Source organism: Leucoraja erinacea, chromosome 18, assembly GCF_028641065.1.
Source record: "Leucoraja erinacea ecotype New England chromosome 18, Leri_hhj_1, whole genome shotgun sequence".
Lineage (NCBI taxonomy): Eukaryota > Metazoa > Chordata > Chondrichthyes > Rajiformes > Rajidae > Leucoraja > Leucoraja erinaceus.
Window position 1 is genome coordinate 22860820 of NC_073394.1, and position 25408 is coordinate 22886227.

General features: G+C 41.5%; 1 protein-coding gene across 2 annotated transcripts; it reads right to left on the reverse strand.

Annotated features, from left to right (window-relative positions):
- Positions 1 to 25156, reverse strand: tmem86a (transmembrane protein 86A). 2 transcript variants are annotated; one of them, XM_055649561.1, is made up of 3 exons: positions 24925 to 25156; positions 15512 to 15776; positions 1 to 12068 (listed from the first exon to the last, which is right to left on the reverse strand). In XM_055649561.1, the coding sequence occupies exons 1-3, from the start codon at positions 25006 to 25008 to the stop codon at positions 11635 to 11637; spliced, it is 783 nt and encodes a 260-aa protein (XP_055505536.1). In that variant the 5' UTR covers positions 25009 to 25156; the 3' UTR covers positions 1 to 11634. The 2 variants fall into 2 exon arrangements, with proteins under 2 accessions (XP_055505536.1, XP_055505537.1); XM_055649562.1 differs by having other exon boundaries at positions 24988 to 25152.
- Between the last annotated feature and the right edge of the window lie 252 nt (positions 25157 to 25408).

The window sequence follows — 25408 nt, forward strand, 5'->3', positions numbered from 1 at the left end:
GGTTCATGTTACAATGACAATAAAGAAACTATTCTATTCTATTTTATTTTGCCACTGAACAACTTCACGCCAGTGTTAGTTTAATGTCAAAATTATGCTCTTTACCATGAAACCAAAGACAAATAAACCAGGATACACTAATCAAACGTACAAATAGAAGGCAAATCCCATTTTAAATAATAAAATTCAGATTACTCATTGCATAGATTAGGATAACACCAACAGCAAATCCATGCTCAAAGCTCAGTAACACAATACTTACTAATTGGCCAGCGGCATTATAGATAGAATAGATCAACAAGACAGGAAATGGTCCATTGTGAAAAGTGTTGTTCCCAATGTAAAGAAATCAATACATCAGTAATTATTGCATGGTAATTATACACAGCAACACTTTGATTCAATCATTACAAAATTGGAACCATGTTTTAATAAAAATAATTCTAAAATAGGGTTAAGGGTCTGTCCCACTTTCACGACCTAATTACTCGTGGAGAATTTTTTTAGTCGTGGACAATTTTCATCAGGGTAGAAAAACGCCACGACCTACTTAATGCCACGGGTACCTACGACTAGCATCACGACCTACCTACGACCGCGTGAAGACCATGCTGCGAGTACGAGTCAAGGGCAAACTCGGCAAAGGCCGTGAATTAGGTCACGAAAGTGGGACAGGCCTCTAACAATCTTCTGCCACAATAATACAAAACTCAATGTGTAGTCCAAAATAAGATGGCTTACTGTAAGATACAACAGGTCTCAATTATATGTTTAAGAGAGTCAGTAGTCTATACTTTCCGAAAGTGAAACTAGAATTCCCTAAATCATTACTGTAAAATAGAAAGCCCAATCTTTAGCTATTAGCAAAGAGCCAACAGAAATCAGGCCTTTGGTGTCCCTGCAGACAGATTCACATTCATTTCAGACTTCACACAAACATTCAAACCAATTGTCAAAATAAAGAATAACACTCAATTTCCCTTAAGACTTTAGAGATACAGTGCAGAAACAGGCCCTGCAGTCCACTGCGTCGACCAGCGATTACTCCATACACTAGCACTATCCTACACAGTAGGGACAATTTACGATTTTACCAAAGCCAATTAACCTGCAAACATGTACGTTTTTGGAGTGTGGGAGGAAACCGGAGCACCCGGAGAAAACCCATGTGGTCACAGGGAGAATATACAAATTCGAAACAGACAGCACCTGCAGTCAGGATCGAACTTGTGTCTCTGGCACTGTAAGGCAGCAACTGTACTACTGCGCTGCCTTTAACTTTAATACATTTCTTAAATTAAAAATAAACTCTACATTCTTAACCATTTTCAATGTGAATGACAGTTGCAATCCTGTACTCTCTATTTGTTGTTGTTTCTTATAAGGTTTACAAATTCAACTAAATTTAAGGGGTCATCAGACAATATGAAACAACAATAAGCAGATCGCTTTCATTCTTCTTGGATACTGGTGAATAGATTTCTAGATTACAAATCATCCTTACTGACCAAAATAACTCCTTTAAACAATCATGAAACTTATGCCTTAAACAAAACTTCTATTTAGAATGCAATGTGTACTACTCCTTTGGCTACCTTCAGCATACCTGCTACTAGTGATTTTTTTTTTAAAGGAAAGGTAAAAGACTATTCAGCATTTGAGACTTGCTCCTCTGGTGTTGCAGCTGAACTAGCCTAGCATCTAATTGCAAACTCTCTCAGCATCTTTGCTATCAAGCTCTTTGTGCTTTCCCTTTTTGAAAAAAAAGACATGTCATCAATACTTACTTAATAAAGGAACCATTTTTATAATGAAGTTCTCTAATGCCTTTAACAATGTCTGTGGCCAACGTATGTTAGTTCAAATCATAATTATCACATGACAATGAGAAAATAAAATATGGAAAAGCGGTGAGAAACTGGCCCCGTCTACTTGAGCACCAATTGTAAAGGCAATAATAAAGCGCAGGTTAAATTTCTCTCCCCATCTACCACCAAGTTCCTGACCTCAGCTGTTCTATTATATTAGGGTGTTGTACAATGTACAAACAAAATTCAAGGAGACACATTATGAACGATCATTTCATGGCTGGAGACTAGAAAATACAAATAAAAAACATGATGCTCAAAAATAATGATAAAGGAGATTGGACAGGGATTTGAAATGCATTAGTTCTCAGTTGACCCAGTTAGGATCTTCACAATGGGAAATACTCCAAAGCACACAGTAAGAAATTCATGACAACCTGGCAAACGTGTAATCTCAACCAAGGAGGCAGTGAACACATTACCTGACCGCCTACCCTTACAAAGGGAATAAAAATCAGTCAGATTTCCCATGAACAAAAGCTGTCCTATGACCACTACTGTAACTGTGTAAAGTGCGAATAGGACTGGGCTAAGTTGTGAAAGTCTGCGAGCATTTGGCCTCTGACCCCACGAGAGATAAGAAATAGACAGTGGAGCAGAATGCAAACAAGCTGCCTGGTGTTGATAGAATCACTGCCATCATGAAATATAACTGTTCGGAGATGAATAGAGAAAACTGGAAATTATAAACATTTCAGGAATGCTACAAAGCAATGAATAATTGGAAAGACCACCAATCCCACCAATTGCAATACTGACTGGATACTGGTGTGAAGGCCTTGGTGTGACCCCTTGGGGTGAAGAAATCTATTTACCAGCAGATGAAACACAAATATTAATAGTTTATCTCATTCATTTATGTTCACTAATAAGTGTGATGCATCATTCACATAGCAGGAAAGAAAGTTCTACAAAAATACTTGCGTTTAACCTAGTTTAAATAAACATCATTTACTGTCAACTCATAATTCTCATAACTCATTAAAAATCATTGGCATGCACACAGCTGCTAACCTGTCCACCATGAATGCCTGCAATCCAAGCAACCTTGTAAACCTGCCACACATCCTTTCAACTACCCACAGGAGGATACAAAACAGTTATCTTCTTGCCTTTAGCCTGTCCTTCAGATCTACAGAACATCAGGTCAATGTGCTCGGAGATGGGACCACATCACTTGGCTTCTAACAGCTAGTGCACCCAGTTGTTGTTCCCAAGGAGAATGGATCAAGGACAATGGAGCACCCCCATATTAGAACGGCAATGCTTATTAACAGAAGAAAGTCTGCTTTGTCCGTAGAGAAGGCCGCAGCGAATTAATGGGCAGTTTCCCGACCCGAAACGCATCTCATCCATGTTCCCAAGAGATGAGACCTGAACTGCTGAGTTACTCCAGCACTTTTGTGTCTTCTTTCTCCCATAATAATTACATGCTACAGTGCCCTCCATAATGTTTGGGACAAAGACCCATCATTTATTTATTTGCCTCTGTACTCCACTATTTGAGATTTATAATAGAAAAAAAATTACATGTTGTTAAAGTGCACATTGTCAGATTTTATACATTTTGGTTTCACCATGTAGAAATTACAGCAGTGTTTATACATAGTGCCCCCATTTCTGGGCAACATTATGTTTGGGACACAGCAATGTCATGTAAATTAAAGTAGTCATGTTCAGTATTTTGTTGCATATCCTTTGCATGCAATGACTGCTTGGAGTCTGCAATTCATGGACATCACCAGTTGCTGTCTTCTCTGGAGATGCTCTGCCAGGCCTGTATTGCAGCCATCTTTAGCTGATGCACACCCACCACCGTTTCACAGATGAGGTGGTATGCTTTGGATCTTGGGCAGTTTCTTCTCTCCTCCATACTTTCCTCTTGTCATCACTCTGACACAAGTTAATCTTCATCTCATCTGTCCACAAGCCTTTTTTCCAGAACTGTGGTTGCTCTTTTAAGTACTTCTTGGCAAACTGTAACCCGGCCATCCTATTTTTGCAGCTAACCAGTGGACTGCATCTTGCAGTGTAGCCTCTGTATTTCAGTTCAAGAAGTCTTCTGCAGACAGTGGTCATTGACAAATCCACACTGATTTCTGAAGGATGTTTCTGATCTGTCGGACAGGTATTTGGGCATTTTTCTTTATTAAAGAGAGAATTCTGTCATCAGCTGTGGAGGTCTTCCTTGGCCTGCCATTTCCTTTGCGATTAGTAAGCTCACCAGTGCTCTTTCTTCTTAATGATGTTCCAAACAGTTGATTTTGGTAAGCCTAAGGTTTGGCTAATGTCTCTAACAGTTTTATTCTTGTTTCTCAGTCTCATATTGGCTTCTTTGACTTTCATTGGCACAACTTTGGTCCTCATGTTGATAAACAGCAATAAATGTTTCCAAAGGTGATGGAAAGATTGGAGGAAAGTGTAGGATCTGAGAGCTCTCTTATCCCTGCATTAAGGAGGCAATTAAACACACCTGAGCAATTACAAACGACTGTGAAGCCATGTGTCCCAAACATTATGGTGCCTGAAATTGGGGGGGGAGCACTATGTATAAACACAGCTGTAATTTCTACATGGTGAAACCAAAATGTATAAAATTACCCTTTAATAAAATCTGCCAATGTGTACTTTAACCACATGTGATTTTATCTACCAGTATTACAAATCTTAAATTGTGGAGTACAGGGGAAAATAAATAAATGATGGGTCTTTGTCCCAAACAGTACGGGGGGCACTGCATGTGTTGAGGACACATGAATTCATCAAAAGATCAAAGAATGATTACATCACAAACTTTTTGCTACTTTTGTATAAAACATTTATCCTTTGCTAGGTTCTAATACTGTTCTCTATCCAAGAAACACTTTCATAATGGATTATGCTGTGTCCAGGAGAAAGTAATTACAAATAATACCTCGGAATATCACGTAGAATATCACTTTATGTGGCCATGCCAAGTTTCTCTGTTCAGTATTTTAATAATGGCTAGCAATAAATAGATTAACACTTATTCTTAAATTTGAAAGGAATTTCATATTAGTTGACTTTATTATTATTAAGGGAGATTAAGGGACTGATCAGAATGGAGTCAGCATGGACCCAATGGCATTCTTTGCTACAATGCATTATAAGTATTTAAAAAGTAAAGTAGGATAGCAATCAGTGCAAGAATTTCATCAGTAAAGATAAAACGCTTTTCGCTAATCAACATTGCCATGAAGATTCATGTGGATGTTGCCAGTAATTGAGGGCATGAGCTATAGGGAGAGGTCAGGCAGGCTAAGAATGTATTCACTAGAGCGTACAAGACTGAGGGATGACATGATAGAGGTGTATAACGTCATGAGTGGAATAGACACCCTGAAAGCACAGAGTGTTTTACCCAAAGGAGGGGAGTCAAGAACCAGAGGACAACGGTTTAAGGTAAAGATTTAATCGGAATTTGAGGAGCAACGTTTTCACACCAAGGGTGATGGGTAGATAGTACGAGCTGCTAGAGGAGGTAGTTAAGGCAGGTACTATAACACTATTTAAAAGACATTTGGAAAGATAAATGGACAGGAAAGTTTAGAGGGATAGGAACTAAACAGGTCAAGTGGAACTAGTGTAAATGGGGCATTTTGGTCGGCATGAACCAAAAGGTTGTTTTCCCACTCTCTAACTATGACTCTAATGCATAGATTCTGACAATGGTCAATAGGTGCAATTGGTCACCATGACTTTCAGGAAGAGAAGTAACTCGGGATTCTTATGCCAAATCTATATCCACCATTTTCTATTTTAACATGGGTTAGGGCAGACCAGCCTCGATTGTATGGTCCCTGTGACTGTATATTTTCACACGTGCAAAATATAAAGGTGCTGAAGGCCACAAAACTAGTTTTCAGGGAAAGGAAGGAAGAAAATCAAGTGTTCATGAAATTTAAAAAAGTTGTTTTTATTCTGGTTCATTTCAATTCTAAATAAGATAAATGATAAAAATTAGAAAAAGGATTATAATTTAAATTTGGTTTTCCAAGTTTAGATTAAATGTTTAAATCCATGACATGGTACCTTTGCATTTATGAAGAATGTTTTCACCTTAATATAAATATAAAGTGCAGCAAATGAAATGTTTTATTCTCCTCACACAACCTTTCGCCAATGAGTGACCACTTCATTTTTTTTTACTGGTGTTCACAAAGAGGTTAGTTGGATCATGAGCACACCATGCTTTGGAATGGGGTTAGAAAATCAAATGGGCAAAAAAAGGGTCTCAAAGTACTATTTCAATGGGTGGACAACATCTAGAAAAAAAAACAGCATATCAAAATATTAGCCCGCGAGCAAAATAACCCACCTTGAAGAATTTGAAAAGACAACCTTCTGATAGAGCCAATTGTTCTTTCAATGAATCACAATGACAAATTGCCACATGTAGATCTAAATACTACATGAGCAAAATGTATGCTGGTTTCATAAGTGATGAATGCTACGAGAAATTATGTCCACTTAACATTCCAGCTAAAGGAATATTTCATCAACACTATCAACAAGAAATAACTCCTCAGCTGTCAGGCAATTATTATCAGTACAAAAATTGCCGGAGCCAAAATTGAGTAACAAAGAGTCAGAACAGAACTGGACAGGGGAGAATCATTCCCTTTCACTTTGAATAAACTGTGTCTGAGCTAACTTTGACATACACAGAGATGAATATGCCAGAAATTAAATGACAGGAAATTGTTCCCTTTAATCCAAAATAAACTGCACAAGTACCAGTATTAACACTGGCTCGTACGCTTACCATTCATGTATTAATTATACTAATAATCTTGTACATATTGTTTATGTTAGTCCACTCCAAAGCTATACTTCAGCTGGTGGATTTTTAATGGCAGTTTCGATAGTTCAATTAATAAAAAAAAATACTGCACAGTACCATTGATAGGGATTACAAATTCCTGAACAAAGTCCAAAGCCAATCATATTCACAGTCAGCATTCTTGTAGTTTGCTGTGTTTCAGTAACAATACAAGTTATTTTTCCAACATCAACAGACATCAAACAATACAGCTGTAAGTAACTCACAGCATCAGTTTTCCAGAATGAAACCAAAAATCTAATGTTGGTGATCTGTGTTAGATCATTTCAACTAAAAGCAGAAAGGTTATAATCAGTATTATTACATGCAAATTGTGAAAGGGATGAAGATGATAAAATGTTCCAAACTTGAAATATTAACTGATTTATTCCGTTCTCTCTGAACAGAAAAGTGCCATATGCATGTATGATGATTTCTTCACAAGCATCTAAATGTCATTTCAAAAGTCTACACTAAAAGCATTTTGCGTCTCACTATTAAAATTCCCAAGCTTTTCATGCCCCTCTCACATAACCATGGAGACAATGCAAAGAAAGGATTTCTGCAAAATCAGAGATTTATGTTGTAATGCTGCTGTACCATACCTGCTTCACGGTATGGTACAGCAGCTGCACTGCTGCGGACAGGAAAGCACTACAACGGGTGGTGAAAACCGCGCAGCACATCATCGGTGCCCCGCTCCCTGCCATGGATGCCCTCCACCGAAAACGGTGTCTGAGACGGGCTGGGAAGATCATCAAAGACCCCTCACACCCCAACCATGGACTGTTTGCCCTCCTCCCATCAGGGAGGCGGTACAGGAGCCTCAGGTCACGTACCAGCAGGATGAGGAAAAGCTTCTATAACAACACAATCACACTGCTGAACTCGGAGTCCCGACGATAGATTTCTCTGGTCCCTCCGTCCCCCTTTGTTTAATCATTCTGTATTTCCTGATTATTCTGTATCTTCTCTCTTTCTATTTTTTTCTTGTTTTTTCTCTTTATGTACAACTACTACGGACTGACGCAAAACTGCATTTCGTTGTACTGATACTTGTATTTGTGCGATGACATTAAAGTTGAATTGAATTGAATTGAATTGTAATATGGGTGCGGGCATTGAGCCTCTCTCCCCCTTAATTGCAACCTGCCATATTTTCCCATGACAGTAATACAGCAATCAAAGATCCTTTGACCTTCCTTCCTTCGCCATTTTCAGTTCCACATTATAACCTTATCTTTTCCACACTCCATTTGAGATCAAAGTTCATCGCACTTGTCTCCGACGTTAACATATTCTTCACCATGAGCTCAAAGCTTAGGAGCTTCTTACATCCCTCCATATTTGCTTGAAATCAACATTTAATATAACATTACATTCACTTACTTTGTCTTCACTACTGCTCTTTACAGACGAGATCTTGCTTTGCACTAGTTCTTCACTTTCCATGCAAGTGTACTCTTTGCTCAAAGCTTTTGTTAGAATAATCTCACTATGACCATTCTCAATCTTAAATACTTAATTTGTTGCATGTCAGCCCACTTTGTGGAGACAATTTTGCATATTTCAGTGCATTATGAAATAAAAATAAAAACATTTTTTTTAAGAATAATTCTTTGTTCATTTAGATACAATAGCCCCCTCAGTATTTAATCAAATACACTGTGCTTAATATATTTATAATACACTCAGTGGGAAGGAATAGTAAAATAATTTAACCATTATTTTGTAACATGCATATGCTTTTTGTACATGTTTCATTATCACTTCAATGTGCTTTTCTTGAAGACCATTGGAGACAAACCTGCAATGGCTAAAACTTTATCCTTACTTTACAGAGCTCAGAATAATTTCTCCTTTAACAACCTCTTTTGGAAGGATGAAATCTCTAAATGTATTACTTGGATTTTTCATAAGCTCAAATAGACGTTGCATAAAGATTTTACATTTTCACCAATGCACTTTGCTGAGAAGCTGGGCACGACACCGAGATGTGATTGCAATAACTATTTTTGCCCTTCAGTGACATGCATAGTAACAAAATTGTTGGTTAGAGAAGGTCAGCTCTTGGTGTTATGACACCATTCGGAAAGCTCAAAGATGACAGTTATTGGTTACCCCATGACATTCATAATTCTAAAGATCAATCATTTTATTTAAAGATTATCTATACCTGATGGCTCAACTGAACTGAATGATGATGCAAGGAAGTTCCAAGGTTTGATCGTTGATCATTGCAAAGTTAAGTGATTTCAATTAAAGCACACTAATCAGCAGATAAAGGAGAGTTAGGCTAATGTTCTCATGTAAAAATAGAAGGCAGTTATACTATATATTGGCGATACAAGAAATGGTTATATATACATGCAACATGTAACAATAATTGTCTCTATACTGACAAGATACTTGCATGCATGCCGGTATATGTTGAAATCTTCAGTAAGTAGTTTTACCTACATTTTAAAATTCTGGTTGGTAACACTGTTTTGGCCTTAAACATTTTCACTTGGTACTGTAAACCCTCTCCACATTAAAATAAATATAAACAAGAAACACTGGGTGATTTATAGTGAGAAAGCCGAGAATAAATTAATATAAAAGAAAGCTGTGCTCTGATGTAACTTAAAAAGGAAGGTTTTTAAGTCCAGTGGCAATATTTTGTTGGTTCAAAGCATCTCCCTCATCTCCACTCATTAAATAATTAAACAGAAAGCTGACATTCTAGAGCACCCTACCAACCAAATCCAGAAAAAAAATTACATAATGCAGGTTCTTTGACAAAGGACTCCCACACAGGGTGTGTCTTTTATAAACCTTCGTAATTTTTTAGTCCTTCCAGGTGAGCAAATTGCATGTGCACTTGTTCAAAAGAATAATTAAATACGATAAAATAATGGATTGAGAAGGCGACTTTCAGTTTCTGCCGTTTCTTCTTGCAATGCAAGAAAAATCTACAGAGTTTAAACTCAGTCAGTAAGTTAGATCTAAATGACCATTGAAATTATCAGTTTCTTACAGAAAAGCTAAGCTGTACAAATCATTAAGGTTCAGGTTAAATTGTTAGTTTAGTTTAGAGATGCAGCATGGTAACAAGCCCTTTGGCCCAACAATTCCATGATGACCATCGACCACCCATTCACACTAGTTCTATGTTATCCCACTTTCGCATTCACGCCCTACACACTAGGGGCAATTTATGGAGGCCAATTAACCTACAAACCCGCACATCTTTGGGATGTGAGAGGGTAGTGGAGCACCTGGAGGAATTCCATGTGGTCACAGAGAGAACATGCAAACTCCACACAGACAGAAATGGAAAGTATGCACAGACATGGGGTGAGAGCAAGGTTGTACCACCACAGTTGTGCCATCTTCTATCACCCGATGTATCTGGATCAGCTTATATATATATATATATATATATATATATAGTGATATACCAGATGGCATCCTTCAATGCAAACACCATCTTGTCTCACCTCTTTCCAGGTGGGGGGGGAAGCAGAAGAGGAAATCAGAGTAGGAGCAAACTAAAACAGAAATTTGCTTTATAAAATTGATGAGATTGTTACATTTTCATTATGAGTCTAAATTTGAGTATATTATGGGGAGTACCACCCATTGGCCAATGTGCCCAAAATTCATGGATAATCTTTCATCAATTTTCTGCCCCTCATCACGAGCATAGACTCGGAAAATTACAACACCAAACAGACATTTATATGTCAAATAGCACCAGCGTGTACTGGATAAAAGGATCAATTGTCCTCTGCAGCACAGAACAGTAAAAGGGTTATTTTTTTCCCCACTACTTCCAATCTACAACACGGAAAAGCGGATGCTTACTCAAGAGTGAAGGATTGAAATCCACCTTATTTTGTAGGGTGGCGATTCCTTAGGTTAGTTGCTGCAAACAAAGAGATGCTTGCACAGAAAGGATTCCAGCAAAAGGTACATAATTTTAAAACAATTTTGCAAGCACTGGAGGAAGAAATTTGGCCATGAAAACTGTGTCAGCTAACAGGAGCTATGTACTGCAGCCCTGTTCCTCTACTTTTTTCCCTGAAACAGTGACTTTTTGTTTTAAAGCAAGAGGCAGGTACTGTATAATATAGTCAAAGTAAGAGTAGTCTCCTGGACTAGATTAATCCCTTGAGAAGTCAGAAAAGCATTTTTCCACAATTCCTCTCCTTAAATGGGCTGGACATTTACATTTCTTGAACTCTCCATGGAGATTACATAGCTTCCCACTGGAATAGGGTAGAGATGCATTGTAATGTGCAAGATATCACATCAGTGTGGGATAAACTTAAATGGACCTGATCTTTCCCTGTTTGTCAGTTTTCACGACTTTGTATGGATCCTTTTCATTTATATTCACTGTTAAATCTTATCCAATTGCCTTTAAGTGCTGGTTTAACCTCTCCCCGAAACATACATAAATTCACAGGTATTGGTTATAAAGCTTCCAGATTTGAAGCAAAGGGAATTTAGGAATATTGTCAGGAAGACAGGTTTCAGATTAACCTGATTGTCACATCATTCAGTTTTTGCTATCGTGAGACCTGCTCGCTTGCAATCTTTCTCCCACTCCGATTCTAGGGTTCGCAACTGAAATGAATATGGACAACTTCCATCAAGTTACTGATGAGTAGAGGGCTTACCGCACAGAACTGCAGTGGGAGAAAGACCACCTCATCAGGGGTCAGATGAAGACCCACCTTAGCTGGCATCAGCCAATGTCCTCTCACCCACCTGACTGAAGACCACTACTCGTAAGGTACAATGAGCTAACACAGAAGCAAACCTATCAAAATAAACCATGTGGCTTGAAATCAGATTCACACCATAGTTTTTGCAGGTTTCTGTGTCCCACTGGAACTCAGCAATGCTTGTTATTGTGCAAGGGGAGATTGTGCCTCAGTTCATTTTTTGAATGGTTCTATCATGATCGTCCTTGCATTCCACTGCTGACAGAGCAATGAGCATCTGGGCAGCATAATAAGTGGCCATGATGATGGCCCTGGAGTAAGGCACAGGGAAGCAGAACTTATTGACTGCGATGGTGAGGTCGGACACCATGAAGAGCACAGCTCCAAGGCAGGCAGATAGCTTAGTCCACGTCCAGAGGTCGTTGAAGAGTTGCATCCCAGCAATAGCACGCCAGCCCATGAATCCGATCAAAGTGATGTAAACTGCCACCAGGTAGGTGAAGGGACCAGAGAGGTACGGGTACAGCATTAAGTAAGAGACTCCGCAGATAACCATCACCACATAACCGGGCACAGGCTTCATGGGTTTCATGCCAAAGGCTGAGGAGTAGAGGACGTGCGTGATGGCAAACATGAGCAGGCCTGGGGAGTCAGCAAGAGAAACTGGTGTAAATAAAATGAAGACGCAAGGAACCACAGAACAAAATAAAACACAAAGTGCTGGTGGACACCCTTTTGTCTCCTTTTCATCTCTAGCCTTTGTCCACCCATCTGCCAATCAAAGACAGGCTTTTCCATTCCCCATCCCTCTTCCAGCTTTCTCCACCCCGACTACCATCTGTCTGAAGATGGGCCATGACCTGAAAGATTGGCTTTCCATTCCCTCCAGAGTTGCAGCCTGATCCACTTTGTGTTTTTTTCTTAATTAAAAGGTTTTCCATTTAAAAAAAAAATGCATATTAAGAAGAATAAAAAAGTTCAAATTTCCCAAATTAGGTGTTATGACAGAAGATGTAATAAAACTGTCTAAAATTTCTCTGCTGCTAAATAACCCTCTGGGAATCAGCATGAACTAAACTGATCAGAATGATTCAATTGTGCTTTTAATGATTCTGTTCTGATTTCCAGTTTTGAGTTAGATGATTCTAGTTAAGGATACAACAGGTTTCACCACACACAAGTTAGAGAAAATTAAACACAATACTGAGCAAAGTGAACCCTGCTGGGGAAATGTGTATCCGAGGACAGTCCATGGTTGTGTTCACCTCACACACCGAATACACAAACGCTGTCCATATTCACAACAAAAGCAAAAAGCAACCTAATGAGGAATCAAGAGGTTATGAACAGGCCCAGAATCGTCCACATGAATTGTTGGCTTTGTGAGAGTGTCTGCTTTGTCAAGTTTTTGAGTTATTTCAAAATGTAAAATATTTTTTTAAGAAGGAACTGCAGATGCTGGAAAATCGAAGGTATACAAAAGTGCTGGAGAAACTCAGCAGGTGCAGCAGCATCTATGGAGCGAAGGAAATAGGCAATGTTTCGGGCCAAAACCCTTCTTCAGACGAGTTTCTCCAGCACTTTTGTCTACCTTGTAAAATATTTTTTTTTAGTCAAGAGAATTAGAATTACCTTTATTGGACGAAATTTTGTGCCTGCAGTCATACATACAATAATACAATAATAAACAACAATAAACACAAATTAACATCCACCACAGTGAGTCCTCAAAGCACCTCCTCACTGTGGTGGAGGCAAAAATCTTAGGGCTGCAGTCTCTTCCCTCCTCTTCTCCCTCTGCGCTGAAGCGATACCCCACCGGGCGATGGTACAAACAGTCCCGCGACTCACCGAACCCCGCAAACGGGCCGGCTCAAACACCGCGGCCCGGGGTGGTCGAAGCTGCCGCCCTCCAGTCCAGCGGACGCAGCCGCTGGCCCGTGGCTGAACCCCAGACTCAGGTCACCGCCGCCAGAACGCCGTCCCAGCCACCGGAGCACCGTTCCAGCCCCAAGCCGGATCGCCCTCACGTGAGTGCCGTTCCTCCCTCGAGCTGGGCCGCTCCGACGGGAGCGCCATTCCACCCTCGGGCTGGGCCGCTCCGACGACAGCGCCACAGCCCCTCACGGGAGAGTCTCAGCCTCGCGCCAGGCCACCCTCACGGGAGCTTCACAGCCCCTCACGGGAGCGCCGTTCCAGCCCCGAGCCGGACCGCCCTCACGGGAGCAAGCCCAGGGCAAGTGAATCTGTGGAATTCATTGCCACAGACGGCTGTGGAGGTCAAGTCAATGGATATTTTTAAGGCGGAGATTGACAATTCTTGATTAACAAGGGTGTCAGGGGTTATGCGGACAAGGCAGAAGAAAGAGGTTGAGAGGGAAAGATAGATCTTGATGGGCCGAATGGCCTAATTCTGCTCCCATAACTTATGAAAACATTTATTTTGATTCATATTTTAATCCAGCACACGCAGGACATGGGTAGTGCCAAACTAGATGTTAGATATTATTTTTCTTACTACTTGAATGTATTTTTACTTCACTATTTTTTAAGATGTTACTTTGTGGAATAATAAATTTTCCAATGAAACCGATAAATTTAAAGAGAGAAGTTTATGTGGGAAGCAGAACTAGTTGATCTTAAATGGAGTGTGGAATAACATAACATTGTCTGAAGAGGGGTCTCGACCCGAAACTTCGCCTATTCCTTCGCTCCATTGATGCTGCCTCACCCGCTGATTTTCTCCAGCTTTTTTGTCTAACATCATCAATCAACCTTTAATAACATACTATAACAACATTTAAAACACACGTGGATTGGGACAGATAGGAAAGGTTTCGAGGGAAGTGGAGCAAATACTAGTGTAGATGGAGCATCTTGGTCAGCAAGGGAAAGTTGGACCAAAAGGCCCATTTCCATGCTCCTATGACACCACCTAGGATTTTGTGATCATTAGGATTTTCCCATGATCAGGAATTTGAATGTCACTGAAGCTTCACTTCCAACTCTCAGCCTCAAACTGGGATCTTACCCAAAGTATCAAATGAGATGCCATTAACATTCAATAATAGATCAGAGATTTACTGTGTTGGTAAATTAAGGATTCGGAGAAATTATTTTTTTAAAGTTCTTTGTTGGAAAATGCAAAGGGGTTGATCAGCCTGTGGTCAGAATGCCAGAACAAGGGCTGTGGTGAGTTAGAATCATAAGAATCATACAGCATGGAAACAGGCAAATCATCCCAACTTGCCCACACCAACCAACATGTCCCATCTACACCATATCTGGGCAAGAGACTGTACGTCAACCCGATCTATTCCTCTCAGTTTTGTATACTTCAATAAGATCACCCCTCATAGTCCTGCGTTCCAGGAAATAGAGCCCTAGCTTGCTCAACCGCTCCATTTAGCTCAGGCCCTTAACTCCTGGCTACATCCTCATAACTCTTCTCTGCACCCTTTCCAGCTTGATAACATCATTCCTATAACATGGTGCCCAAAACTGAACACACAGGGTGTGTAGGTACATGGGCCCGGATGAGATGGCAGGGAGCACAGTAACGGGGGTCAGACATTGGGAACTCACTCCATCTTTGCACACTCACTAAGACATCACACCATCTCAAGAATCAGGAACCAGAGGAGGGATCAAGAACCAGAGGACACAGGTTTAAGGTGATGGGGGAAAGGAACTTGAGGGGGAACTTTTAAAAAAAAAAAACACGAAGTGGGGTGGGTATTTGGAACGAGCTGCCAGAGGAGGTAGTTGAGACAGGTACTATCGCAACATTTATGAAACATTTGGACAGGTACTTGGATATGATAGGTTTACAGGGATATGGGGCAAACACAAGCAGGTTGGACTAGTGTAGATGGGTCATGTTGGTGGTTGCAGGCAATTGGGCTGAAAGGCCTGTTTGCATGCTACATGACTGAATCAATATCTGCCGACCAGGATCGCACGCAGTTGTATTAACATTGGAATTGGTGTGGAAGTGCTGTGGCGCTTCCATTAATAGAGCCGAATACATTTAATCTTTTCAGGCATGTAGCCAGTGCTTAAAGCATGATTCAGGAAACACTCACCGTGAATAAAGTAGCCTTGCTCCTGCCAGATGAGAAATGCATCCCCCAAAGCAGAAAATATCAGGCCTGCCAAGATCTTTCTCGCACTGGGCTGTGTTCCGAGGAAGTTGATTCCATGAGCCAGCAAGAACATCCAGAGACAGAAGATAGGGAGACACTTGATCAGTGCACTGAACCACGATGGACTAGAGGTTGGCAGCCAGAGGACAAAATATATACAGGTTGCCTTAAAGAAAGGCACCAGTTTAGGTCCCTCACTTTTCACCTACACATGGGCAAACAAAAAGAGAAATACAATGTTACTATACTGACATTTCTGTACATTTACCATAAAATAGAAACAAGAGCAGGCAGATGCTGCTTTACCAAGAAGAGATGCAAATTACTGGAGTAACTCAGCGGGTCAGGCAGCATCCCTGGAGAACATGGATAGGAGTTTCAGATGGGACCCTTCTTCAGACTGACGGGTCAACCAGTCAACAAGAAACATCATCTATTCATGTTCTCCAGGGATGTGGTCTGACTTGCTGGGTTACACCAGCATTTTGTGTCTTCCCTACCATATAAAACAGGGTTTGTTTTGTTTTTTTAGTTGATTTATGCTTTTCTGGCAATCTTCCTTGACCTTCTCAATTTTATCAATATTACTTTGGTCATTAGATACTAATGAATTTCATTTATTCTTAAACTGCAATATAGAGGCAGTTTAATAAACACACTCTCATGTCCCTTCAGTGTCATTCTGCTGAAATCGACATCACATTGAGTAGAAAATGTTCCTCAGGTTCAGATGACCGTGGAACTCCGTCACTCTCCCCCCCACCCCCCCACATTGACCTGAAATGTTTGCCGTTTCTTCCTCCACATGAGCTGCCTGGCTTACTGATTGTTACCTGCATTTGATGTTTTTATTTTAGATTTGCAGTTTTTAGTTTTATTTTCGTGCACGAGAGATCAATCAACATCTTGGCAGCAAGTACTGCTCCACACACATCTCTGCTTCCTGTCGTTTCACACTGGAAGGGCCTGCTGACAAGAATCTGCTGACTGTTCAATATTTATATCTAGTAAAGCTACCTTAACAGGAAACGCAGGCCTGCTGATCGAGGACTATTTTGTAGATGTCCGAGGTTTCACTACTGGTTTTAGGGAGGAAGAAAAGTCATGTGTTGGTATCCACGTGAATAACAGCACTGCAAGATTATACAGTAGTCTGCAAAAAATGTCAGAGCATATCCAAAAAGTGGCTTGAACTACTGCAGGCTTGTGGCTCTCTTTCTTCTCTTGGAGAGTCGTAATTTATTGTCACACTCAAACCCACGTCACTTTCAGTATTAATTTTGCACAGGCTAAATGAATGGCAGACAATGCCAATGTTGGTGTCCATTTCTATTGTTGTAGTTCAATATCCCTGATCGTATGCTTCCACTGTCTGTCCCAAGTGATGTTTGCTTTCTACTAGTATAACAGTAAAATAATTAAAAACCTTTCGTAAATTCATTTTTTAATCACGCGCTGAATTTTTTAGGCATTGCTAGCTCATTACGAATTTATTTTTGAATATTTCGTAACAGAATATACAATGTTTTTTTTCCATTGTATTCAAAAGGCACTTTTAGAAAATGTACAAATGTTCCTGTCCACAAGCAAGAGTTGTTGCATTGCACTTGTATTTTTTTTAATTTCTAGTCCACCGATTTCGATTCCTTCCTGTGTATGCCTAGGAAATTGAAGAGGACACTTTAGGAAAGTTTGTCAGAAAGTTAGGAGAAAGAAAATGTGTTAGGAAGTTTGATTACATGATTAACAGGGGGTGATTTTTGCAGCACTCAGAGCACGTGATGAAAAATAGAGACAAGGAACTGCAGATGTTGGTTTACAAAATAAACAACAAAAATTACTGAAGTAGCACAGCAGGTCAGACAGGATCTCTGGAGAACATGGGTAGATGACGTTTCGGGTCAGATCCTTTCTTCACTGATTCACACCTCATCAATCCTCTAGGTTCACAATTCTCTAATCCTCTTTTCCTCACATCTTATGTAAGTTCATCTCTGGCCTTTGTCATACCTATCAACCTCTCTAGCCAAAATGTCACCTATCCATGTCCTCCAGAGATGCTGCCTGACCTGCTGCATTACTCCAACACTTTGTGGGTTTTTTTGATGAGAAGAAATGTTTTTTCCATTTGAAACTGAATAAAAGTTGGGCAAACAGACCATGCATACAATGAATAGGTGATGTTACACCAATTGGATATCTGTAAAATCCTTGTTATTTGGAGATCATGACTATTATTCCATATAAGCCGTGTTGCTAACTTCATGAAAAGTTGACAATAGCAAACACTCTAATATCTAGCCATTTGCTGCTCCCCTGACAAGTTTCATCACTGTATCTTTCCTTTTTACCTGCCGCAATTATATTAAAAAACTCCCCAGGTTTTGTACATCGTAGATAGATAGAGAGTGAAACTATGTTACCCAAGCATGCACTCCAAGATAAAGTAAACCAAGCGATTCTGCCATACAAACATACATAGAGAGTGGGCGTCATACAGCACGGAAACAGGCCCTTCGACCCAACTTGCCCATGTCGACTAAGGTGCCCCATCTATGCTAGTGCCACTATTTTTGCCCATATCCCTCAAAACCTTTAAATTACCTGTTCAAATGTCTTTTAAATGTTGTTCTCGTTCCTGCCTCAAGTGCATCCTCTGGCAGCATGTCCCATATACCCATCACCCTCAGCATGAAAATATCAGTTAAACTCTAATCTTTTTGTTTGGCCCATATCCTTCTAAACCGTACCAATCCATGTACCAGTCCAAATGTCTTTTAAATGATGTTATAGTACCTGCCTCAACTACCTCTTCTGGCAGCGTTCCATATACCCATCCTTTGAATGAAAACATTGGTGTCAAGCACTAATCTCTACGTCCCTAAAGGACTTAGCCCCAACCTCACGAGTCAAGTGTCAAAACTGTTTTATTGTCATATGTACCAAAACGGCATTCAACCATTCACCTTCTCTCACCTGGCAATGTTATGGCTTATTTCAAAAGACACAAGATATTGACCCAATTTAAGCAATGGTACCAATGAAGGAATGAGAGGATCTTATGAATTTGCCATAGTTCCCATATCAGATTTCGGATCCTTTTCTAAAACTCCAAAATACCAATATTTAAATCAGAGCAGAAATCAGATCATGAAATTGTAATCCATTCTGCAAGAGGTTATGCTAAACGTTGGATAGGACATACAAATCATCTAATGGCATTTCAAACTACAATCCATAGAATACTGAAAATGTTAAATCTTTCATATTTCTCTTAGCTTTCACAGTGGAATGAGTAGAGTGATAACACAGCATGGAGTTTGGGCAGAAGTTTGCACCCTCGCATCTTAATAACATTTATCAGCAGCTAACATGACAGAGGTATGGGACAGCCCTCCACTTGCAAATCAAAGAATTCCCATGCTATGAGAAAAATAGAATCATACTATAATTATACATTTTATAAATCATTCCTCAGACACCTGGTCTCACCATTACACACCTTGCCCTCACTTTTCCAAAAGCCAGGTACAGTAGTATGAAAACCCATACTACCAGATTCAGGGACAGATTCTTTCCAGCTGTCATCAGGCAACTGAACCATCCTACCAACAACTAGAGAGCAGCCCTGACCTACCATCTACTTAATTGGACTCTCGGACTATCTTTAATCAAACGTTACTGGACTTTGTCTTGCATTAAATGTTATTCCCATTATCGTGTATCTGTCCACTGTGGACGGCTCAATTATAATCATGTATAGTCTTTCCTTTGACTGGATAGCATGCAACAAAAAGCTTTTCACTGTACCATGGTACATGTAACAATAAACTAAACGAATACATACAATCCTCATGATGCACCACACTTTCCTGAACACTCGACTTGACTAGCATCCCATCCATGAGCTTGAACATTCGCTTCCTCCATTATTATCATGCAATGGCCGCAATGTTTAGTTTAGAGAAACAGCTCAGAAACAGGCCCTTCGGCCCAATGAGTCCGTGCCGACCAGCAATCCCCATAGACTAGCAGTATCCTACACACTAGAGACAATTTACAATATTTAGCAAAGCCAATTAACCTACAAACCTGTACATCTTTGGAATGTGGGAAGAAACGCAAGAACCCTAGGAAACCCACGTGGTCACAGGGAGAACGTAATACTCCGAACAGACAGCACCCCTAGTCAGGCTCAAATCAAGGTCTCTGGCGGTGTAAGGCAGCAACTTTACCACTGCGCCACCGTGCTGCCCATCTGGAAGGTGATTGCACCCTACCCTACGGTAAGATGGCGGACTGCGGGGGTGATGCGCCGTTGTGTATGGCTGCTCCTCCTGCAGTCCGTCCTTTCTCCCTTTTTTATTTTTATTTTTAGTCCTGTCCGTGGGAAATTTTAATTGGAAGTCTTCTTTTATGTGGTGGGTGGGGGGGGGAAGGGGGAAACTGTTTAAATCCCAGTCCCTGGTCGGAGAAGCGGTTTTCTTCCGAACCGCTTCTTCGTCCTCTCTGTGCGGCCTACCGTCGAGCTGGAGCAGCGCTGGAGCGGCGTTTCCTGCCGGGACTGCGGGGCTTCACCGGCCGTGCAGATGCTGGGACACCAACACCAACGCGGAGCGGGCGATGCCTTACCGGGTCGCCTTCGGGTAAGCTCCGGAGCACTGGGAACATCGCTAAGCTGCGGCTGCAGAGCGTCCAGCCGCGGGCGGGCGGCACTGGATTTCAACACCGCGGGGCCTGGTGTCCGAGTTCGTCAGTGTCAGCGGTCCGGCCAGCGTGGCCTGAGAACTTTGGACATTGCAGTCTTCAGGGAGGAAGCGGCCGCTTCAGTCCAGGCCGCTGAAGAATGTTCACCCCCGACGCCGATGATCCAGCTTCGCGGCAGTTGCCCCCGAATTATGAGGTGCTGTTCCTCCAATTTCCGGTGACTCCCCAAACGGAAGGACATTAGGTGAGTGGAGGGGGAGTTGGGTAGGCCCCGGGAGTTCAGCTAGGTTATTGCGGACGATGCGGAGGTGTTCGGCGAAACGATCGCCCACCTCCGCTTGGTCTCACCTGTATAGATCTCCCTGAATTAGGAGCAGCGGTGCTGATGAGGTTGAAGAGATCGCTGTCGCACCTGGTACGTTGCTTGGGTCACTGAAAGGGCCTGGGAGAGGGAAAGGGAAGAATTGACAAAGTGGAGGGAGGTCTTTGCGGAAGGCAGATGGGCCAGATGTTCGGAGAAACATCGAGTTGGCTGAGGAGGCCACATATAGACCCCGACCTCGGGTGGACTATGAGGGGGAGAACTGGATATTTTTAGTGCCTTCCCTCACAGTGAATTCTGCTGTGGGGGGACGTTTCATGTTGATTTCTATAGTGTACTGTTCTGTGTCTTTTTTCTTTTTTCTCTTTTTTTGTTTTTATGGATTTATTGACATTTGATCTGTTCAATTAATTTAATCAATCTCTGTAAAGCACTTTGGTTCAAATACTGGTTTTGTTGAAAAGTGCTATATAAATAAAGATTATTATTATTATTATTACCCACCAACCCTCTCTGACATGCAACTTAGCAGCTGCACAAAAGTAACCAACTTCAAGTCAAACATCATTCTGTTTAGTACATTTTTACATTTGCTGGGTCAAAATCCTAAACCCCTTTCCTAACCTAATAGCAGTGTGGGAAGAAATGTATTGTCATAGCACAACTGTAGCAGTTCAACACCACGGTCTCAAGTACAATCAGGGAAAGATAACAACTATCGCACATGGACGGCAAGTGCTGGAGCAACCTGACTTGTCAAGCAGCACCTCTGGCAAACACGGGTTGGGAACATTGAACACTCCAATTTTTGATAAACAATCCCCACTTTTTCTTCCCCACTTGGCCTACCTGTGTACGCACCCATCTCTCCCTGCTCTCCCCCTCCGCCCCATCCCATTCACTTAGCTCCTCTGGTTTCACGTTCCATACCTCTTCTATCCTTATCTCCTACTTTTCATCTCTGGTCTTTGCCCAATCATCTGCCAATTAAAATTCTCCCTCACCTGTATCCACCCATCACTTGCCAAACTTTGTCCTGTTCCCACCTCTTCCAGTTTTCTCTCTTTGACTACAATAGGTATGAAGAAGGGACCTGGCTCCACCTAGCTTGTGGAGGTCTATTCATGTCCTCCACAAGATAGACACTAAATGCTGGTAACTCTGTGGGTCGGGCAGCATCTCTGGAGAAAAGGATTTGGTGAGGTTTCAAGTCGGAACCCTTCTTCAGACTGCTGAGTTACACCAGCATTTTGTATATTTTATGACAGACAACAAATGAGTGTCTAACAGCAACACCCACATCCTGCAAATGATTTAAAACAAACACCATTTCTATGATATTCAGTATGGATAAAGAAGTCAATGACAAAATCAATTTGGTAGAATCAGAACTGAATGTCATTGGACAAGTTATTGGTAAGTGAATATTACAAGTTTTAATGCTCACGGTCAGTGCCATTTTGGATACATGAGACTGATTAGGAGAGGATAAACAGACCTGCTCCGCACCTCTTTCATGTTCTTCTGAGCCTGTATATTCACTGTATTGCCTGATATAATAAACTTATCTTATTGCTTTTTTTTGCCCATTTAATATTGCTGCAATAGACCTTCTGATCTGCCAATGTGACAGTAATCTATCTATGTGTATGAATGCTGGCACTGTTTCCATCTGCAACAATCAATGGAGTCACTAGCCATTAAATGTACTGGGGGGAAAAAACGCATAAATTTTAAACTATGCGTTGTCTCGAGAAAGTGACATGAACAGGTCTTTTCTCTCTCTCTATAATTAACAGGACATAACATTTCTATAAAAAACACTAAATAAAAAAGAAAATGCTAATTCAGCAGGTCAGCCAATTTCTGAGGAAGTAGAGTTATTGCATCAGCATTAATTTTGTACATGCAGATGCTTGATAGATATGCAGACAGATAGATATGTAGATAGCAGATAGACAGGCAAGCAGATAGACAGATCGATAGGCAAGCAGACAGATAGATAGATAAGCAGATAGATAAGACAGGCAAACAGATAGACAGACAGAGCAAGTGTTTAAACAATCCCCTTGGTCCACTGATTCCACAGCAACCATCGATCATCCGATCACACTAGTTTCTCAAGTTTGCATCCATTCCCAATACACTACAATTAATTTAAAGGGTAATTAACCTACAAGAGAGGAACCAGGATTTGCCAGAGATAACCCACATGGTCACAGGGAGAACGTGCAAACTCCACACACTCAGAACCCGAGGTCAGGATCAAACCCGAGGTCACGATCTAACCCAGGTCTCTGGCAGTGCTTGGCTGCAGCTCTACCAGCTGCGCCACTGTGCCACCCCTCTAAGTACTTGCATTGTTTATTATTTGAAATTCATATTTGCAACATCTACAATATTAGTAGGAAGGGGAGAATGATGGGCACAAGGAGGCAGGTGGGCAGGGCACAGGGTGAGAATGTTAAAGCAGAGGCTTATATCCTTCATGATAATTAATTTACATATTGTAGATCTAATCTGGCAATACTGTTATTAAAGACGTCCACTTCAGTCAGTCATAATACTATTCAGCTATTTTTGACGATGGATGTCGGTCGGCTTTCTGTACCCTCTTTATTTGCCGTTTTCTTCCAAGTGTTCAACATGGAGAGCGAGGGGGTGCATTAGATAATCAGGAGAGGATTTCTTGCCCATGTTTGACTGATGCCACATGACTTCATAGCAGCCTGGATCTACTGTTGAGGACTCACATGGACTTCCTTTTTCCCACCTGGATATAATTGGGCCATATGCTCTGCAGAGTCTATCTTGTTTAGTTTAGCATAGTTTAGTTTATTGTCACGTGTACCAAGGTACAGTGAAAAGCTTTTTGTTGCGAAACAGGTCAAAATGGGGAAGTCTGGAGACACAAGAAACTGCGCATGCTAGAACCTTGAGTAAGAAACAAAGTGCTGGAGTAACTCAACAGGTCGGGCAGCATATCTGGAGGACATGGATAGATGACATTTTGAGATCCTTCAGACTGACATATGGATGGGGTTTTGATTGGCAGATGTTTGGATAAAGGGTAGAAATGAAAAGAAGACAAAGGGTGACAACAGAGATTTTTTTTAAAAAGGAGGCGAGCAAAAGGGTGTCAGATAAGGAGAGAAGAGAAGAAAACGTAAAGCCTGAGGGAGGGCATAGGTGGAACTGAACAGAGATAGGAGGAGGGGGGGAGGGGAAAGGAGAAGTGGATGCACACTCAGATGGGGATTGGTACCTCAGCTCTATGATCTTTGATTGGTACTACTGGGGAAGTCTGGTACATTGTATGTAAGGTATGATTTCTTGAGCAAAAACATCAACCTGATATGCCTTCCCTCTTTCAATGTGGCCGTTATTGTACAACTGACTAACTTGCTGGGACATTTCACATTAAATTGAGAGGCTATCACACTGTAGGTTCTGGAATCACACCCAATCCATCCCAGGAAACGATGACAGATTTTATGCCCTGAAGGACAGTTGGGAAACAAATACGTTTTTTTTACAATGTTGCTACTTTTACAGTCATCATGTATTTTGTTAAATAGGCCAGGTTATTAACCGAATTTAAATTCCACAAATCTTGTGGGAATAGAACTCGGGCCTGGGGACTGGCAATCAATCCATTTGGTTGACTTGAATAGCAACAAAGAACAACATATGCAGAAAGTACAAAAAGATCCGAAATAAAAACAGAAAATGGTCAAAAATAAAAGTCGAGTACCAACTGTAGGAGAGAGGAACTGTTTCAGATCGGTGACTTGAACTGATGAGAGTGTCAGCGGCGTGAAACGTTGTTTTTTCTCCCTCAAATGTTGCCTGAACCTAGCTGAGTATTTCCAGCATTTCTGCTGTCGCCTCTGTTCTGTAACTCTGGCAACTTAAGCACTGCGTCATTTTCTCCATGTTTTTAACCAGCTTTTCCTCCATCCCTTCTCTCCCCGCAAACTCCTGGCGTCCAATAGCATCTGCAGTCACCGGACCACGCATGTATCTGTTTCTATCACATGACAGCTCCTGTCAGAACAAAAATAAACGCGAAAGAAAGATATAAAACCCAGAGGAAACGTGTAAGAGAGAGTGAACAAAAGAGCTGCCATCACCTGCAACATGCAAGCAAATAAAAGCGGCAACATGCAAGCAAATAACCTGTCCTGTGAACTTGATCCGCCGCCCTCCACACTCTGTACATTTAATAATTGCACGGCCACAATTATTATAACTCTGCAAAAGTTATACAGATATTTGAGATTTCCCGAGAGATACAGCTCGGCGGAATAAAGTTTTGCCTCACAGGTAAACAAAGTCTGGTCCCATCCCAATCTCCGGGCCCTGGCCCGGGGGGGGGCGAGCTCACCACGGTAACCGGCGACACCATTCTCCTCTCCTTCCCGCTCGCTGCCTCCTCTTCCTTCCTCCTCCCCCCCCACCACCACCTCCACCTCCGCCTCCAGATCCGCTCCGGGCTTCGTTCCCACCCCCGGGATAGATGGATGGATAGATAGATAGATGGATGGATGGATGCCTGCCGCTGTCGGCGCCTGTGCCCTGTGCCGTGACCACTGCTGCTCCAGTCCGGCTCTTCGCTTCTGTTTCTCTCCGGATCCCCTGACGTCACGGGGTGAGGGGGGGCTCCGGGAGGGGGGTCACGTGACGTCACATTGACCGCCAGTAAACCCCGAGGATGTGTGGGGCTATAGAGTGGGATCCTGACTCTGGGGCTGCCCCAACGACAATGAATGCCTTCAACAAGAGTCGCTGCCTCAAAGAGGCAACCA